We start from the raw sequence: 20687 nt of genomic DNA, 5'->3' as shown, positions 1-20687 counted from the left end.
GGGAGCAGGGTGGTCAGCAAGGGCTTTTCGTATTAATGACACTTGGTCAGATCCCCGAGGTCGGTAAGCTTTTGATCGGTGGGGACTCACAAGCAGAGCATCACAAACATGAGCACAGAGATCAGAGTTACCAGTGACGGGGGCGGGGGCAGAAGGGGGTGAGTTTGGTTGTCCTTTGTAGAGGAGTGGCGGAAAATGGAGCTAGAATGGAAAACCTAGCACAGAATATATACAGTCTTGCATGCAAGCCTAAACATTGCCCTATTTACACTGGGGACCCGTTGACATTTCTAAAGTCAAATGCTTTAGGAACAGTGTTAGGACGATGGAACGTCACAGGCGGAAGCCAGGAGTGATGAGAGGCAGTGAGACCTGCTATGGAAGCTATGGAATAAATCTGTGCACGCGTCTGTAAGTACTTACACCGTGTGACGACAAACATACAGATTGAGGATCTCCTTGTTTCCCTGGGCAGGTATGTCCTCGTCACGGCGGGCCCTGTGTTCACCGAGGAGATGTGGAGGCTCGCGTGCTGTGCCCTGCAGGACGCGTTCTCCGCCACGCTCAAGCCGGTGAAGGTAAAGTGCGGGCAGGAGGAGCCCGAGCAGGGGCCAGCCTTCCTTTGCCCCCTCCCCCTGTCAGATCGGGCACCCGGATTCTGCCCTCCTCCCCTTAGCAGGCTGTCTCACCCGCAATCCTGCAGAGGGGGAGAGAGAAGTTGTCGGATCAGTGCTTCCGTCCCGGACGCAGGGACAGTGTCAGCTCCGGGACGGGGCCTGGACGCACCCAGGGAACGTCTGCTGTGTTTCTCCCTAGGATCTGCTGGGCTGCTTCCACAGTGGCACGGAAAGCTTCAGTGGGGAAGGCTGCCAGGTGAGGGTGGCGGCCCCCTCCTCCTCCCCCAGTGCGGAGGCCGAGTACTGGCGCATTCGAGCCATGGCTCAGCAGGTAAGGACTGGGGCTTGTGATCCCAGGGGCTGCTAGATGCTGGGACTAGGGCTTGTGATCCTAGAAGCCTCTTCCTGATGCTCTCACATCACCAGACTGCTTTCCACTCCCTTAGGGACGTACACGTCGTTCCTCTGCGCCTGGTCCGTACCGTCCTTTAAGAGGAATGACTAACCCAGTCAACAGCATTAGGATTGTCTCTACTGTCTCTCGCTTGTTGCGTCCTCCAGTGCCCAGATCAGATAGAGTCCTTTTTCTGACTGGCCGCTTCCACTTCATACACCACTTGCCTTGCTTGGACTGCTTAGATTATCTGTATTTGCTTAAATATTGATGTTACTGCCCGACTACGAGTGCCTAAGGATGGCACTTACAAGTTGCATAATTTGCAGACTCACAGTTCAGTTGACTGTAACTGAGAAGTGAAATTAACATATACTTACTCATGCAGGGATCACCATGTACCAATGACTTTTTCTTCTGGCAGATGTCAAAGAACTCACGAAAGTTGGTTGTGAGCTCCTGAGGAGCAGAGAGCACATTCTGTGTATTCGCCCTAGAGCAGGGCATATAGAAGGCTCTTGGTAAATGTCTGCTGACTCAGGGAGTTACTGAATCACAAAAGGCCTTCCAGCATTAGCACTGGCTACAGATATGCCCCCAAACACTTGAGCAACATGTCAGTCTACCTCCAAGAAACCCTGCATGGGCTTCCAGCAGTAATTAAGCCCTGTTCCTAAATTTACATATATTCATAATAGTGAGTGGGTATGGGGAATACAGTCTCATGTAATGGCAACAGACATATATGAATTATGTCCTCATATACAGAAGGTATTTTGCATATACGTGTGGTATGTTTGAAATATTAAGCAGTTATGGGGCACCTGGGTGGCTCAGTAGGTTGAGGATCTGACTCTTGATTTCGTCTCAGGCCATGATCCCAGTGTCACGGAATCAAGCCCCATGTCGGGCTCCACGCTGAGTATGGAGCCTGCTTAAGATTCTCTCTCTTTATCCCTCTGCCCCGCGCATACTCTCTGTCTCAAATAAAAAATAAATAAAATTAAGCAATTTTTATGAATGTATATGCAATGTCAGATTCAATCATTGAATAAATACGTTCTAATTACTTAGAAAAATAAAGTGAATTAGGGGTTTTATTCAGAGGCTCTCTTTCTCTATAAGATCTGTTCAAATTCTTAATAAAATCTCCCCTTAGTACATTAATAATCCGGGATACCCTGATTATCAGTTGAGAAGTTTCCAGGCTAGGCCTGGTTTCTACAGGGCTTTCCCCAGCACGCCTCACATAGTGGGACCACCTTCCACCTCCCGCTTCTCCCATCATCTGCCATCAACACTCGTGATATCTCAGGCTATGACGGTTGTACTGTTCTGAAGGGAGAAAGCACATCCCTCTGAAGCATCCATGGCCTGTCCGCAGAGGCTGGAACAGAAGAAAGGTCCTAAGGCTGCAACGAAGAACCACTAACATCCGCATGGCTGTTGTGGACAGCTGCGGCATTAAGGCACTGTAACAGAGAAGCCCAGAGGGTGGTCCTCTGATGGGATAACTTGTCTAATGGGACATCATTACACCGCTAGATACAGATGTTTCCCACGTGCCTCCTGTGTCCACCCTTCAGATAACCCAGAGAATCTGATAAGAAACTTTTCCCTTCTAAATTGTGTAAACAAAGGAAAAGTTTCTTAAGACTATTTCTGTTTCCAAAGGGAGGTAGCGAAGGTCTGTGAAGTCATGTGAAATGAGATCACGGAGGTCAGGACTGGGAAGCGGTTGCTATCTTCTTAGTCATTTCTCCCTCCCACCTTCTGGTAGAGTTGCAGGTCCACGTTAGTAGTCCCGACAGGAGGTCCTAATTAATTTCTTATTCCTGTGTTGGATAGAATATAACTGACATCAAAATCAGATTTTTTTTTTTTTCACCAACACAGCCCCTCTTTACGCGCTCGTAATTAACCTTAAATAGCAGCACTTGCTACTTGGAGTGTAATGAACTGTCACATGATAAAGGTAGTGAGTAGTGTTAGCATCAGCCGCTAACTTCTGAATATTTACTGTTCCAACATTATGTGTATGTAATATACACATATTAATTCTCTCAGCAAACACACCAGGTAGGAAACCTCAATATCAACCTTATTTTATAGGTGAGAAAATGAGTAGAAAGAATAAGCCACTTACCCAGGGCCACCCAGCTAATCCCTGGTGGAGTCAGGTCAAGGATGAGGGGGCTCTGAACTGTACCTTTGCATGTCTTCGCAGGTGTTTATGTTGGACACCCAGTGCTCACCAAAGACTCCAAACAACTTCGACCACGCTCAGTCCTGTCAGCTCATTATTGAGCTGCCTCCCGATGAGAAGCCAAATGGACATACCAAGAAAAGGTAAGCAGCTAACCAGCCTAAACATGTGGGGAACTTAGGACGAGCAGAGCTCATTTATTTCCCATTCTGGCTCATTGTAGTCCAAGCTTTGGCTGAGAATACTGGAAACAGTCATAGAGTCCTCTAGCCAAGGTTTTCGCAGAAAATTGTTCACCTCTCCACCAAAGTTTCCACATTTCACATGTACTAATTTGCTAGGGCTGCAATAACAAAGTACCGCCGACTTGGGTGCCTAAACAGAATAACAGAGCTGTATTTGCTCACAGTTCTGGGGCCTAGAAGCCCAAGATCAAGGTGTGGGCAGGGTCGGTTTCTTCTGAGCCCTCTCTTCTTGGCTTCTGGATGGATGCCTTCTCCCTGTGTCTTCACGTGGTCTTTCTTCTGTGTATGTCTGTGTCCTAATCTCTTCTTATAAGGACACCAGTCATAATGGATTGGGGTCTACCTGATTAATTTTCAAGACCTTATCTCCAAATACAGTCACACTGTGGTACTGTGGGTTCAGATGGCAACATATGAGTGGTGGTGGTGGGGACATGACTCAGTGTGTTTTTAGGACTATATTACACCCTCTTTTTTTTTTAAAGAAAATTGTAACGTGAGGCATGATTTATATTATTTCAGGGAGAGATACGTCAACTTCTTAAGAGCAAGACAGCTGTCAGGAGACAGAAAGATCTCTGCCCTGCCCCAAGAACCTTGCCTTTTTTAAATACTATCATTTTGCCTGAAAACTATTGTTCCTAGACTTGAAGGAGAATAGCCATGACTGAAATTTCCATTTTTAAACTTCTGACACAGGAATGGTAATGATGATAAGTGTTTGAGCACTATATGTGGAATACAGTGGCTAGGTATTTCCACTCCCGTTTTATCCACAAGGAAACATTCAGAGAGGCTGGGCCACCTACCCAGGGACACAGCAAAAGGGTGGAGCCACTTTGCTTTCTTGGATTTGACTGTTAGTACAGACCTTAACTTAGCACAGGACGGAGAGCAAGAGGAGTTAGACCTAAAAAAAGTTCATTTGTACGCCGTCCAGTGCATCCTCAGAGGTCCATATTGAAATCACCCATGGAAATAAATTAAAAAAAAAAAAGCCCTAAACCAAATTCAGATTATAATATGAATAAAGAGAAATCTGGGTGCAGTTTTTAAATCGCTTGGGCATCGATAGTCTCTGAGCTTTACACAACCCACCTAATGTGAGAGCTTTAAGAAGTAGTACTTCAGGAATCTGTTTATCGCTGATACTGACATTAGCGTGTCTTAAGTCAGCCACTTGTTATGCAATTAACTCGAGGAGGAGGACTTTCCTTTGCACTTGGCATCTGAACACTTCACGGTCCCCTCCTTTAAAGGGTATGCTATGTGCTGAGCAAAAGGTTGAAACGCTTGGGTAGGACAAATTGAAAAATCATCTATGGATTTTTGTTTGCTCCGGGTCTTTTTAAAAAGATGATTAAGAGTTGCATATCTGTTGGTTTCACTCTTATGTGGATCCTGAGAAACTTAACAGAAACCCATGGGGGAGGGGAAGGGGGAAAAAAAAAAAAGAGGTTAGAGTGGGAGAGAGCCAAAGCATATGAGACTGTTAAAAACTGAGAACAAACTGAGGGTTGATGGGGGGTGGGAGGGAGGGGAGGGTGGGTGATGGGTATTGAGGAGGGCACCTTTTGGGATGAGCACTGGGTGTTGTATGGAAACCAATTTGACAATAAATTTCATATATTGAAAAAAAAAAGTTGCATATCTGTAAGCAGTTATGTCACTTTTTTGGTATCTTTCTGAAATTTTGATCTCCTCAGTATTGCTGCTGCCACTTTGTTTTCTTATTGCTACATCAGTCAGCTTGAACCTAAAAGGGATTTTCTGTTCTTTTTACACGCACACTTAGCCATTTTATATCCTAAAGCATCAAAAGGGGGATCTCGGTTGGTAAAGATCCTCCAGAACTCAAACGTGGCCTTGCGTCAACCCTCTTTTTAAGTGTTTGCTGGTGAAGGGTTTTCCAGTTCTCAGGGAAGGTGATAGATCATGTCCTCTGGGCTATGGTGTTTATACCTTCAGAAGGTTGATCAAACTCACCCCTCTGGTTGTGGTTCCTGCTTCAGGAGTCCAGGCTGCCAGGGCCCTGGGGTTGGAGCGTCAGAGCCATTTCTCACGGAGAACATTTTGTCCAGGCAGTGATGTGTTCAGGCACCTGCACCTAGAACCGATAAGTTTTGGTTACTCGGTTCGTCTTGGATACTTACTGAGTGCTCCTCTCACCAGACATTTTCCCAGGCCCTGGGGACACAGCTGAATAAAATACTGCCCTGGACCTTGGGGACTTTAGAGTGTGGTGAAGAAGACAGACAAGGGTATCGACTTGAGTAATTGGTGACAGGACTTCCCTTATAGTTAGTGTCCTTTAGTTGTAGACACAAAGTATTAGACCAATTTGGTGGCTTTTCGGGCCCTCTTCTTCGGAAAAATGCATATTCGGGGTTCCTATACCTTCAATAAATTATCAGGCGGAGGACAAAAAATTAAAAATTAATTAGCTAACTTATCAAAAGGGGGAATGGAGAGTTACTGTGCAGTAAGTATTGAGTTTGAGATGAAAAAGTTCTAGAAATAGCGGTGACGGTTACCCAACATTGTGCACGTACTTAATGCCACCGAATTGTACTTTTTAAGATGGCCAATATAGCAACTTTGTGTCATGTGCACTTAACCACCAAAACAATTACTTAAGTGACTCGTTAGAAAGGGTGACGGTTCTTCGCTGCTCATTCTTTCCATCTTTGCTGAGCATATGGTGTTCCCTCAGTGTACCACTGCACAAAGGGCAGGGTCAGCCTTTCAGTGTACAGAAGCATTTGTGTTCCTTTCTGTTACAAAAAAAAAAAAAAGTAATTTTTACATGCAAGGTCATAACTAGACATACTAACGTAATGGTTGGATTTTTTGAAATAAACATTATTAATAAGAGTTGCCGTCATGCTATAATTATCCCATCACGGGAATCAGTTTGCAACATAATGGCATAAGCTATTTGCGTGGAGTTCTTAAGAGCAGTGAAAAGAATGTGAAACCACAAGCCATGTGGGGGAATTAAAATTTTCAGCTGAAGGTAGTACCTGGAATTGAAATTGTTTTCTTAGTATAAGAATGCAACCAAACAGAAGAGGCCACATCGTCAAAGGGCATTTCTAAACCTTCCTCATATGTGGGCTGTGCCCTGATAAGGACGAGGAGGAAGTTGTCCTCGTGACTGATGGGTTGTGCCCGCTTCTCAACCAGGAGGCCTGGCTAGATGTCTAGGGAGGATTCGCCCCACCCCACATAGCTGACACGAGGGGTATCTCCGTGGATCCAAAAGAGCATCCGGGGCCCGCAAAGGAGTCCCCTGGCCATGCTGGCGGGAGAGGACACAAAAGAGAATTGCGTGTGTTGAGTGAATGCTGCTTTCTCTCCTCAATTTGGCTTACAAAGCTTGAGTTAAAGTACGTCTTTCTTCATGCTGCACATGTTTGGTTCTTCTCCATCTCACGTGTTGGCAGCACTGGAGTTTTTACACATAGGCACCTAGAGCATTAACAGTTAATCCTGGTAAGCAAGTGCGGTCCCTAGAAAGCCAGACTTCAGTGAGATTGCTGCCATCTTGGAGTTTGAGAAAAAAAGCCAAAGGGCAGAGGAGAAAGCCGATTAAAATGCAGACGATTGACCAGAAATTGTTACTTTCTGGTTTGACACTTCATGACTCGTAGCTATGAAGGAAATAAAATGCCTGTATTTAATAGTTTTTATGATACATTAATATTATAGCTCCTAGATTTTTAAAAAAGTATCAGCAATCCCAGTAATCATGGTGAAAATGGTTACCACGTAATGCCCCTTCTTAAAGGAAGGCATTAAACTACAAGTAAGTTTATCATTTCACCCGCGTCGTTCCAAAACGTGCAACATCCCAATCGCTTTAAAGAACCTCACGTTCGGCCGAACGAAGACTACTGATCAATCCCTTTCTTTTCGTTTGCAGCGTTTCTTTCAGGGAAATTGTGGTGAGCCTGCTCTCGCATCAAGTGTTGCTCCAGAACTTGTACGACATCTTGTTAGAAGAGTTCGTCAAGGGCCCCTCCCCCGGGGAGGAGAAGACGGTCCAGGTGCCCGAGGCCAAGCTGGCCGGCTTCCTCAGGTACATCTCCATGCAGAACTTGGCGGTCATCTTCGACCTGCTGCTGGACTCGTATAGGACGGCGAGAGAGTTCGACACCAGCCCTGGGCTGAAGTGCCTGCTGAAGAAGGTGTCTGGGATCGGAGGCGCCGCCAACCTCTACCGCCAGTCCGCGATGAGTTTTAACATTTACTTCCACGCGCTCGTCTGCGCGGTCCTCACCAACCAAGAAACCATCACGGCCGAGCAAGTGAAGAAAGTCCTTTTCGAGGACGACGAGAGAAGCACGGACTCCTCCCAGCAGTGCTCTTCAGAAGACGAAGACATTTTTGAGGAGACGGCCCAGGTGAGCCCCCCGAGAGGCAAGGAGAAGAGGCAGTGGAGGGCCCGGATGCCGTCGCTAAGTGTCCAGCCCATCAGCAACGCGGACTGGGTGTGGCTGGTCAAGAGGCTGCACCAGCTGTGCATGGAGCTGTCCACCAACTACATCCAGATGCACCTGGACCTGGAGAACAGCATGGAGGAGGCTCCCATCTTCAAGAGTGACCCGTTCTTCATCCTTCCGTCCTTCCAGTCGGAGTCCTCCACCCCATCCACCGGGGGGTTCTCGGGGAAAGACACGCCTTCTGAGGACGACCGGAGCCAGACGCGGGATCACGCCGGCGAGCCGGGGAGCCTGCGGGCCGGCAGCGGGGACATGCTGCTGCCCCCCAGCCCCAAGGTGGAGAAGAAGGATCCCAGCCGGAAGAAAGAATGGTGGGAGAACGCGGGGAACAGAATCTACACAATGGCGGCCGACAAAACCATTTCCAAGTTGATGACTGAATACAAAAAGAGGAAACAGCAGCATAACCTGCCCACGTTCCCCAAAGAGGGCAAAGCGGAGAAGAAGGGCGAGCCACTGGGTCCACGGGGCCAGGACTCCCCGCTGCTTCAGCGTCCCCAGCACTTGGTAGACCAAGGGCAGATGCGGCATTCCTTCAGCGCGGGCCCTGAGCTCCTGCGACAGGAGAAGAGGCCCCGCTCTGGCTCCACCGGGAGCTCCCTGAGTGTGTCCGGGAGGGACGCCGAGGCACAGATCCAGGTGGGTTCCTGCCAGCCCCAGGCTGCGGGGAGGCGCGCCTGGCAGCGCAAGAGGGAGGCTGGGTCCCCCGTGACAGCGCAGACACGTCCCCCTTACAGAACACTCATACGCACTCTGAGAGTTGACCGTTTCCCTCCAAAGTCAGAGGATGGCCTGAGCCTAAGACTCAGCATCTGTCTGCGTCACTCTATCTGTGTGAAACTGAAATTTGATTCTTAGATAATTTCAGGGATGGTTTTATGGGTTCCAAGAGATATGATTGAGAATCTGGAGCTCACTCGGATAAATGAGATGAAGCTAAAGCTTCTAAAGTGAACATACCTTCTCTGGCATGGAGTCCCGAGTGTGTCTGAAGATGCCCTGAGGAAATATGTAAAGGACACAGGCAGAGCACGCGTTATTATGTGGTCCTACCAATGAACTGTTTTGGTCCCAAGTTTTGCTAGCCCCTTCTGAGCACCCAAAACTTCTCACTCCTTAGAGGGCTCGGAGCGTTCCTGTTCCTTTATATAGTTAATGTTTGTAATTCCGTGGGGGCATCAACAGCCCAGCCTGAGAAGAAAACGGTGGCGGTAGCGTTTGTTCAGTTTAGGAACTGATGAGATGGGGAAAGAGAAATGGAATCTAGAGTGAGCAGGGGCCCTTTCAGAATACTCTGGGTGCTTAGATTGCGGGCCCCTGTTGCAGGCATAAGTTAGAAGATCTTCGATCCTAGGGTTCTATGAACCTACACATAACCGTATTCTTAGGACGAACATAAATTTGGACTTAGCATGAATCTTGCAAGATGCGTCTTTTTCCTCTAAAGTATTTTGAACATAGTCCTAAACTTTAGAACCCACAAAAATCATCTTTGACTGGACTTCTGCTAATCTAGTCTAACAGAGACGTATGGTAGTCCTATTCCAGTTTGCTAGGCATTATAGAGACTGATAATTTAACGTGTCTTCATAAGGGGCGCCTCGGTGACTCAGTTGGTTAAGCATCCGACTTTGGCTCAGGTCATGATCTCACGGTTCATGGGTTCAAGCCCCACATCGGGCTCTGCGCTGCCAGCTCAGAGCCTGGAGCCCGCTTCAGATTCTGTCTCCCTCTCTGCCCCTCTCCTCCCTTCTCTCTCTCTCTCTCTCCTCCTCCTCACAAAAATTAATAAAGTTTCTTCATTATGAGAAGGCGAGAGAGTTTTTAAAAATCTGAGGAATAAATAAGATTTTGGTACAGGCATACCTTGGAGATATTGCAGGTTTGGCTCCAGGCCGCTGCAGTAAAGCAAATATCAAAGCATATCAAATGAAGTTTTTGATTTCCCCGTGCATATAAAAGTTTTCACACTATACTGTAGTCTATAAAGTGCACAATAGCATTATATCTAGACATATATATACACATACCTTAATTCTAAAAATACTTCATTGCTAAAACTCATCTGAGTTTTTAACACGTCATAATCTTTTTGCTGGTGGAGGGTCTTGCCTCCATGTTGGTGGCTGCTGACTCATCGGGGTGGTGGCTGCTGAAGGCTGGGGTGGCTGTGGCACTTTCTTAAAATAAGGCGACAATAAAGGTCGCTGCATTGACTCTTTGACATGTTATTTCTCTGTAGCGTGCAATGCTGCTTGATAGCATTGGACCCACATTAGAACTGCTTTCAAAATGGGAATCCATGCACTTGAACCCTGCCACTGCCTCATCAACTCAGTGTATGTAACCTTCTAAATCCTCTGTTGTCATTTCAATAGTCTTCCCCAGGAGTAGATTCCATCTCAAGCAACCACTTTCTTTGCTCACCCCTAAGAAGCAACCCCTCATCCATTCAGGTTTGATCATGAGATGGCAGCAATCCAGGCCCATTTTCCGGCTCCGCTTCTAATTCTTGCGCTGTTTCCCCCACACCGCAGTTACTTCCTGCACGGAGTCCTGAACCCCTCAGAGTCCTGCGTGAGTGTTGGAATCCAGTCCTTCCACGCTTCCGTTCATGTCGACGTTCTGACCTCTTCCCATGAATCATGAATGTTGTTAACAGTATCTAGAACAGTGAATATTTTCCAGGTCTTCAATATACTTTGCCCAGATCCAGCAGAGGAATCGCTGTAACAGCTCGAGCCTTATGAAATGCATTTCTTAAATAATGACTTGAAAGTAGAAACGGACTGCGGAACGGCTGTTGTGTTAGCAGGCATGAGAACAGCGTGAATCTCATTGTACATCTCCGTCAGAGCTCGTGGGTGACCAGGTGCATTGTCAACAGGCAGTAATACTTTGAAAGGAATCCTTTTCTCTGAGTAGCAATTCTCAGTGGTAGGTTTAAAATATTCAGTGAGCCATGGGTAAACATGTGCTGTCATCCAGGTTTTGCTGTTTCATTTATGGAGCACGGAGTAGATACGGCATAATTCTTAAGGGTTCTAGGATTTTGAGAATAGTAAATGAGCAGTGGCTTTAACTTAAAGTCACCAGCTGCACTAGCCCTAACTGGAGAGTCAGCCGGCCCTTGGAACCCAGGTACTGACTTCCCTCTAGCTATGAAAGTCCTAGATGGCATCTTTTTCCAACAGAAGGCTGTTTCATCTGCATTGAAAATCTGTTTAGTGTAACCGCCTTCATCACTTATCTCAGCAGATCTTCTGGAAAACTTGCTGCAGCTTCCAATCAATACTTTCGATTAGGGAAACAGCTTCTTTCCTTAAACCCCATGAACCCACCTCTGCGAGCTTCAAACTTTTCTTCTCCAGCTTCCTCACCTCTCTCAGCCTTCACAGAATGGAAGAGAGTTAGGGTCTCGCTCTGGATTAGGCTTTGGCTGAAGGGAATGTTGGGGCTGGTTTGATCTTCTATCCAGACCCCTCGAACTTTCTGCTTGTCAGCACTAAGGTTGTTTTTCTTATCATGCATGTGTTCACTGGAGTCACACTTTTAATTTCCCTCAGGAACTTTCCCTTTGCGTTCACAGCTTGGCTAACTTAGGCTGGAAGCTAGGCTTTTGTGCCAGTCTCGGCTTCCAACACGCCTCCCTCGCTAAGCATAATCATTTCTGGCTTTTGATTGAAAGTGAGAGACCTGTGACTCTTCCTTTCACTTGAACGCTTAAAGGTCAATGTAGGCTTATTCGTTGGCCTAACTTCAATATTGTTGGGTCTCAGGGAATAGGGAGGCCCAAGGAGAGGGACGGGCGAAGGGCTGATCAGTGGGGCAGTCAGAGCACACATGTTTATCAGTTAAGTTCACCATCTTATATAGGCACAATTCATGGCACCCAAAACAGTTATAATAGTAATATCACAGATCACCCAAACAAATATAATAATTCAAAAGTTTGAAATACTGTGAGAATTACCAAAATGTGACACAGAGACACAAAGTAAGCAAATGAAAACACAAACAAAAAACCCACTATCTGGGAAGCACAGTAAAAGCAAACTGCAATGAAACGAGTTACGCCTCTAGCCTACAAAAGCTGAAAATCAGGTATTCCTAATGTCAGAGGAGTTTCTGCTATTCCTTGTATGGATGAACTCAAAATGACAGTTTCTAGTCGCTACATTCAATTAGTAAAGACAGATTTATTGCAGCCCAAAGACAGAAAACTCATTCGCACGCTGGCAGGGCTTAGCCACACCTGAGAGTTCAGCTGAACCCAGAGGAGAAAGCTGCTAATTCCCCTAAATCCTTTCTCTTAGGCATGGACCAACATGATGCTAACAGTTCTCAACCAGATTCAGATCCTTCCAGACCAGACCTTCACGGCTCTCCAGCCTGCAGTGTTCCCGTGCATCAGCCAGCTGACCTGTCACGTGACCGACATCCGCGTGCGCCAGGCCGTGAGAGAATGGCTGGGCAGAGTGGGCCGGGTCTACGACATCATCGTGTAGACGACTCACTTTGAGGAAGTTCAGTAGCAAGGGTTAGAGAGTGCCTGCCAGTCTGACTGATCGCGTTATCCCCACCACCAGCCCCACCAAAACAAGTGTCTCAGAGAACAATCTGTTGCTCCCTAACACTGGGGCCAACCTGGGCACTAACCTTGTATCTGGATGACACAACTGAGACTCTGATTTTGCACATTATTGCAGAAGAGTCTCCATTCCTTGATACGTTTCTAAATCTTGATGTTTATTTCCCAGTGCTTTTGCTTGCGATGTTATTCCCAAAAGGATCCCTTTCCAGGACTACCCCTTTGAAAACACTACATTGACCTATGATTTTTTTTTTTTTTTTTTAGTGGAAATGTTAAGGAAATATCTGCTGGTAAGTCAAGCTGATGTGTAAGCACTCAGGCATCTAGTAAAGACATTCACTGGAGGAAGATTTTCTATTATGATTATGGGCTTATTAGCAGCTGGAAAAACATTCTTGGGGGTCATAATCAAGAAAGGGATGGCTTCCTCTGTAAAATATCCCAGAACATTTCAAAGTCATCCCAAACTGTCAAGATTTTCCAGTTGGTATTCACCAACTTCTTCTAAGGTACGTTTGTGCCTTTATTTCCCTATTTCTAAAGGAAGAAAATGCTTCCCTGGCAGGGTTTTAAGTCTACGGGCTGGCAGCCTTTGACACACAGATTGGCTGACACAGATGTTGCCAAGAGACAGACTGACCAGCCACCCTGGCTTCCCATTAGTCTTTGCTTTTGCTCCCAAGGCAAAACAGGAAAGGGAAAGAAAAAATGGTGCCTTAGTTTTTTGTTGCACAGACATTTCTATGCTCCACAGTTACCTGAACATAGGGCAGAACCTTGGGTTTTTAAGGAAACAAAACGTTAAAATGCAACTCATTTTGTATCCGCACCTTCGGAGGAAAGGACTCCGTTCTCTGTCCAGTGAGCAGACTTCTCAGGGAACGGGGCAGGAAGTGTGGGGTAGGGAGACAGCTGGAAGGGGTGAGAAAAGAGATTGTGACGAAGTCATTTTAAACCTGAAAATATTATACAAGCATCACATAAAATGAGGGTGTCAGGCATACAAGCTCTGGTCTCGGAAGAAAATAGAACCAAAGGAGAAGGGGACACAGAATGAAATTTAGGAAATTAAGTTTTTCAATTTCAAACACTTCTCCTCTCTGGCAAGTAAATTTACTTATGTCTGGTGTCTTTCCAGGCTGTTATTTTACACGAGTATTTCTTTTAGATATCACTAGGAAATCAATTCGGAAACTTTATCATATTTACAGTACACTTAATAGTTCTTCAGTTATAATGATCGAAACTCATCAAGCCCACTCGTGTACATTCTAGAAAGTAGAGTTTGTTGCTAAGATACATTATCATTTTCCCACCCCTAAAAACGTGTTCACAATGGAATGTCATTGAAAAATAAAACATCAACTCTTCAGTACAGAAGTAAGAATTTCAAACCAACAACTTTGCTCAGTGCTAGTATTTGTAAACTTCATCTTAACCTTGTAGATATTTACATATTTCTCAAGGAAGACAGAGTTCCCTGATTTATTTAGGCAATCTCAAAGAACCCCATCATTTCGTATGCCATCCAGAGATCACAGCAAAATCCAGAAGGCATTTTGTCCAGTTCCACAAAACCCTCTCTTTGCCTTCAGGTGTTGCTCATTAGACAACAATTCAAGTATAAACACAGATCAACTATTTGATCTTGAGCAGTGAATTGTTGGAACAGCAATGTATTTAAGAGTATTCTATACTTTTAAACTTTTTCTATTTTGGAAGTAGAATGGAAAGTCAGATACTTTTCCTTTGTTTTCACAATAACCACAAAAAGAAACAGAACCACCGTGATATACTGCTTCTCTGAGGTTTACTTCCCCTTTGTGAACCCATGAGGACTACAAAATTAACTTGGTGGGGGTGAGGGCCATGGGGTGGGGTAGGGAGGAAGCTTCAGAGAAGCAGATTGTCAAATCCATGATTATAACATGTTTACATGTAGCAACTTTTTATATAGCATAAAAATTCAAAGCCAGTCTCAATTTAGAATGTCATGTCCCAGAATATGTTAGTTGTTTGGAAATCAGAATTCATTCTCCCATAGACTCTCTCTCATGAGATCCAAGGCTAGTTTATGAAAATAAATTTACCCCGTACTATGTGCAAACACTGCTCTGAGACTAGGACTCATTATAGGTTCGAAGAGTGAAAAAGTGAGAAAACGTGCATAGCTCTTTACCTACAATTTTGTAAGAGGGTTTTAGCCCTTTCCCATCATCTATTCTATAGCCTACCCCGAGGCCCATATTGGTCTCAGCTCACCTTGATACTTCCCAGAGGTATTTGCTGTTGTCAAGAGGACATCGCCGGAGACAAATAATCTCTAACAAATAGGACTTCAGGTCACAATGACGTCCTTCGACTTCAGGAGTGGAGAGGAAAGGGAAATAATTAGGGACCCTCGGTAGATGAGTGGTCCCTTCCCTGTTTGGCCCCTCACACACTTCCAGTGTCTGGGTTTCTGCCTCTCTCCCTCTCTTCCTTCACTCCATCTCTCCTAAGGTCTCTGAAAGACCAAGGTCAAGACAGCCTTTGTGGCAAAAACAGTCATGACCATGTATTTACTGATCTAAGCAGAATAAGATTTTGCACGTCACTTTCAGTTGCCTGTATTTACTGCCCAAAGTGTGTTACCCTACGACTGAGACGTACTCTCTTTTTCTAATATTTTGGTAAAGTGTGCATCATGAAAATACCTAGAAAATTCAAAGTGTTTAGGAATTCCTGACAGCCAAGTAGACCACACGCATCATCAGATTTCTCCTTGCCATGAGGACATAGGTTTGATGGAGGGCCAGCGTCTCGCCTAGCTCTTGCCTCTCCTGATTAGCTTCTAAAAATGCTTAGGCTGCTTCCTTACACCATGTTGCCATCTCTCCCCTTATGATTATTTTCTAGCCTCCTCCATCAATATACAACTAGGGCACTTTCTACTATCTTTACGCTATGTAATGACCAAGGCAGATGCTAACCTATATAATGGCTCAGATTAAATTATTTTCAAACATGACAGAATATTAACATAATTCAAAAGCACCTTTAAATGGAAACTTCTTGGTACAGTGTCACCAGGCTTTTAGTTCTTGTTGTTTCAAGGTTTATACAGAGCCCGTTGAGACCATCAAGTAGCCTTCACTGCCAGAACGTAATGCAATCATATGACAGAGATCCCTGACTTTCCCCAAATATATCACAGGGCTGCTTCTGCAAGAAGGTTTTCTTTCTCAGAAAAGAAAATCCATTTGTGTCCACCCCATCAGACTAAGCAGAGTGAAGACCTTAGTTTGGAGCCGGTAACAATTGCAAGAGGTTACAGACGACAGGGAGGAGGTGACATTTGTTGAATGCCACCGTGACCGGAGACCTGAACCTACATTACCCTTTAGCTCTCACGATAACCTTGTCAAACAGGTTCTGTTTTCCTCATTTTTTTTCAGATGAGGACACAGACCCAGAGAGGTTAAGATATTTGCCCAAGATCACCAGTAAATGGCACCGTTGGTTGCAAAAGAGGTGTTCCTGAATTCAAAGGCCATGCTCTGTCTACAATACAATGCTCTAAGGACACAGAGTGAATACATGAGTGTTGCCAGGAATTAAACAGTGAAAATGAGTTGAAAGTATTTAATCGATGTCCCATATCTGCAATCCTAGGAGGATTTTTTCAAATAGGGTTTTAAAAACGTGTTCGTTCATAGAAAGATCATACATAATATAATGTTTTGGGGTGTTTGAAAATAAAATAAGGTCTGAACTTTAGTCTTAAAGCAGACCCTCAGTGGTAATTTAGAAAACTTGCCAAATTAGCCGGAAGTGATGGAATACTACTATTCGGGGCCAGCTGTTCTGCAGGTATGCATGGCAGTCTGTGTCCGGAAGGACACGCACGATTGGTAAACTTTTCTCAATTGCCGTTTAATCACTCAGAATCAAGTGCCCTGTAGCCAACAGTGCCTCTCTACTTGCTTCCCTGGGAAGTAGATGGCAGTAAAAGTCATCATCGAAGTTTGAGAATATGCAGAATCAGTTCTAACCAGTTTTCCACTGCACTCTCTGAAAAGGAAGCGACAGGTAGGACAAGATTGTTTAAAGACCCAGGTACTGAGGGCATCAGGTCAATATCCACCATGTGCCATATGCCTCAATATTTCTACATACTCTGCAGACAAGGAAACAGACGTAAGGAAAATCCAACATATGACATTCAGCGGGTGACAGAACTTGGATATGCATGGGTACCACTTAGGTGATCCTGGTGACATTTAGTGTGGCCTTAGAAAAAGCAAGAGACTCTCTTTAAGCACTTTTTATTGGAAAAAGGAGCTTGTTATGGGGCAAGATTTAATGAAATCAGTAAAGAACTCATAATTATGCTTCATCAAAGAAAAAAACTATGTTCATTCATAGTGGAACAATCTAGCAAATGGTCTCTCTCCTTTTATGAGATCCTCTTCCTCTGCTTATAATGTTTATATTTGATGTGGAAGTAACTAAAATTTTAATACAGAGTTTTGGACTAGAACACCATTTAGATTTCCAAAATACAATCATTGCTTCAGGGAAAACAGACCAAAAAAAAAAAAAAAATTATCCCGGGGGATAATTTATGAGAAGCTCAGTTGAGAACAATATTCAATTTCCTTGTTAACAATGGCACCTCTTACTAATTGAGGAAAATGCAATACAATACCACTAGCACCATATAAAACCTTTCCCCTGTATCTTTGTGTAATAATGCGTGAGGGTTCCAGGGAGGAGAGACTAGCTGACCATCTTAGTAACAAAATTACAGTCAGCTACTGGTGCATCCCATCCAGGTATGGTCCTTCCAGCTTGTCAACCACCAAGAATTGCTGCGTATTATTAGTTCCTATCCTAAAGTTTTTAGTGGTTGTTGTCTAGTATCTTTTGACTTTGCTCTTAGGTGGTTCTCAAACTTTGGCCCACATCAGGATCACCTGGAGGGCTTGTTAAAACCCAGGTCGTTGGGCCCATGCCCACGGTTTCAGATTCAGTAGGTCTGGAAATTTCCATTTCTAATAAGTCCCCAGGTGAGGTCAGTGCTGCTGGTCTGGGGACCACATTTTGAGAACTGGCTTGAAAAAATTTCCAACTACTGCCTATGAGATCAGCCTGACTTATCAAGCTCTATAGAAACATCGAACTGAATCTTGGGCAGACACCTTGGGATTGGATTCTCTACAGCATTCCTACTCAATCTTCCCAGTTTCTAGGTTTATTATGCCAACAATTAGGTTTTTCTTTTTACAAGCTAGAAGACAATGAATGTATAAGTTCAATGAAACAGTGAATTCTGTGTAAGCTTCTCGTCTTTGTATTTAGAAACACTGGTTATGGATGATCATTTGTATGATGTTGACCCTTTGACTTGTACTGAGGTGATTTTAAATTTCAATATGTAGTGTTTGAGTTTCTTCTGTCATTACAGTTTTAATGAGACGTTTCCATCTCAACTCCATCACAACTTTGGCTCCTGGCTTCCAGAAGTTTTGAGTAGTTGCTTGCTTGCCAGTAGGTTTCTCTCTCTCATTAGTCACCCAAATATCAACACTTCAAAATGGTATTACACTATTAGACGTAGCTTCATCTTAACTGTCTGGTGTAAATTAATATTTTAATTCTTATGTACCTGTGAAGAGTCTACCAAGTGGCTTCATGGAAATTTGCAAACTGAACAACTCCCTTTTGAGCAGTACATGTGCCTGTTTGAAGGACTTTTTGGTAAGTGTGTTTGTGTTCATACCTGCACAGTGGAGACCGTACTCATTATCTCATCTTCCAGTGATGGGAGAAATGTACACGGGCATCAGCAGGCTTTGGGAATACAGTGAAATTATGTTAACTTAAATATAGGTGGGGCCTATGTTTCTTAACACCTCGTCTGATTAGCTCACTTTGGAAATTCTTTTTTCCACCAAAAAAAGAATAATCAGGGAATAATTCAAGAGAAAAAAATTAAGTACCTTAAAATTATCATCCATGTATAAATTATATTAATTATATCATTCTGATTGATTTCATATTCTCTAAAGCCTTCTGCTTAAATACGCTGACATCATTTAAATTACTTTAGACTGTTGTATGAATAGAAATGACTATATTTACGAGAGTTAGTGAGATCAGAAAGCATATCAAAGGGTTGATGGTATTAAGGAGTCAAGTTCTTGCCTCTGTGGATGGAAATAATTGTTTCAGTTCACATTTGTTTTCCATAATCTGTTTTGGAAACTCTGTGTGCATTTAATAGTTCTTTTAATAGTCATTGGTTTTCAAATTAAATTTAAAATATTAATCTCTAGGAATAATTTAGTTCCAACTTATTTTACCAACTGGTGCCAAAAAAGGGAGCGGGGGGGAAGCTAAAAGCCAACCTTTTGAACTACCACACAAAATGTTTTCTCTTCAAGCTAGGGAATCTCAAGCCCTGACATTACCAGCCACAACAGTCATCCAGGGCTACCTCATGGTCATGTGCAGGCTACTTTGCATTCCTCCCATGGAAGTTCTTCCATCTGTATTTTGTTGGAAGTGGTTCTCTGTAATAAAAATCGGTTCCCTGCTGAATAGGCGAAAATGGACAAGGATTAGTGCTTTTGATATTGTGGGTTTCACTTCAGTTGAAGCCATGTGATAGGATATCCAGGTATGGCATGATAGGGGCAGGAGCAGGTGCCCAGAGGGAACGGCTGCTTTCCGTTATTTTTGCTTGTTAATTTGTTTTCAACGGGTGGGTGGGGGTGGCTAAGAAGAAGACATTTATTGCCCTAATCATGCCAAAAGACTATTATTCGAGATTATTTTCCTGCTTTTCTAAGATAAATAAAATAAATTACATTATAAACAGTTTCCCTGTTATCATTTCCCACTCTAAATAAAGCCAGTGGGTGGTAAGGGTTCTTTTATCCCTTCTTATATTATGCCAAAGAATCGACTTGTTTTCATTAAAAATTATAAACAAATGAAGCTTGGTATAGCCATAATGATTTGAGTCAGTGTACCATTTTATCTATAAAATGCAGAATTCATCCTCGCAATCCCATTCACCAGGAGCCTTGAAGCATTTTGTTTACTCCAAAGGACTTGTCCAGAAGTACAGTTTTTATTTTGCCTTCTTAGTTTGGTCATATTTATTAAAAGACACACACACACACACACACACGCACACACACCTGAGACTACCCTCCTTTATATGTTGATAAACTGTTTGATTTGATAGAATCTGTTCATTGTTTATCAGGTCCCTGTAAGCAAGCTTGCAAGTGTATTTTGTGTACATTTTATCGGAGGTGAAAGTGAAAATTCTAAAGAGAAAATATTTTAAAAGATGCTGTATTTATGTTGCTTGTGTTGTAGAATAAAAATTCAAATGCATTAAAAAAAATCTATGTGGAACAATTTTCTTATCTAAAAAACCTATCAAAATAATTTGTGTAAATATCTTATGTTTACAGAATACTACCACAAGAACCAGGTTTCTTTTTCCATGGCATTTCATAACTGAAGAGGCCCCTTCCAGTTCCATAACCCAGACAAGGTCACTGTTGACAATCTGGTACATACCTAGAAAGTATATCTGAAGAGATACATATATATTACATATATTTTTTCTTCTCTAAAATAAATTCATATTATCAGTAGATATTGATGGAATTTGTCCACTACAAAAATCACTACCTTTTGTTCATAACAAATCCCTCACTAGGTATACGATTATTAGAAGGTAATATTGAAAAGAAAATACAGCCCCTTTAATGTCATGGTCTTATTAAATTGCAGCTTTAAAACTGTTTCAGGGGCGCCTGGGTGGCTCAGTCGGTTGAGCACCCGACTTCAGCTCAGGTCATGATCTCGCAGTTGACCAGTTCGAGCCCCGTGTCGGGCTCTGTGCTGACAGCTCAGAGCCTGGAGCCTGCTTCAGATTCTGTGTCTCCCGCTCTCTCTGCCCCTTCCCCACTCATGCTCTCTGTCTGTCTCTCAAAAATGAATAAACGTTAAAAAATTTTTTTCTAAACTGTTTCAAAAGCCTACAACAGTATAACCCTAGGAATCATCATGCCCAACTCATGGAAAACTGGCCAATAGAGGGGCAAAAGAAGTACAAGTTG

The 20687-nt window shown here is 43.8% G+C and overlaps 1 protein-coding gene across 4 annotated transcripts in view; it reads left to right on the top strand.

Annotated features, from left to right (window-relative positions):
* The window catches only part of ARFGEF3 (ARFGEF family member 3), a 182985-nt gene extending 164098 nt beyond the window's left edge, over positions 1 to 18887 (top strand). For all 4 annotated transcript variants that reach the window (XM_053222185.1, XM_053222189.1, XM_053222187.1 and 1 more), the window contains 5 exons: positions 476 to 578; positions 817 to 948; positions 3239 to 3360; positions 7388 to 8606; positions 12284 to 18887. In XM_053222185.1, coding sequence (XP_053078160.1) covers positions 476 to 578; positions 817 to 948; positions 3239 to 3360; positions 7388 to 8606; positions 12284 to 12475 — 1768 coding nt within the window. In that variant the 3' untranslated portion in view covers positions 12476 to 18887. The remainder of the gene's footprint in view (positions 1 to 475; positions 579 to 816; positions 949 to 3238; positions 3361 to 7387; positions 8607 to 12283) is intronic.
* Positions 18888 to 20687: the final 1800 nt, after the last annotated feature.

The sequence above is a fragment of the Acinonyx jubatus genome, chromosome B2, assembly GCF_027475565.1.
Source record: "Acinonyx jubatus isolate Ajub_Pintada_27869175 chromosome B2, VMU_Ajub_asm_v1.0, whole genome shotgun sequence".
In the NCBI taxonomy this organism is placed as follows: Eukaryota; Metazoa; Chordata; class Mammalia; order Carnivora; family Felidae; genus Acinonyx; species Acinonyx jubatus.
The sequence above is the reverse complement of the archived record's forward strand: the minus strand, read 5'-3'. Positions and strand labels throughout refer to the sequence as shown.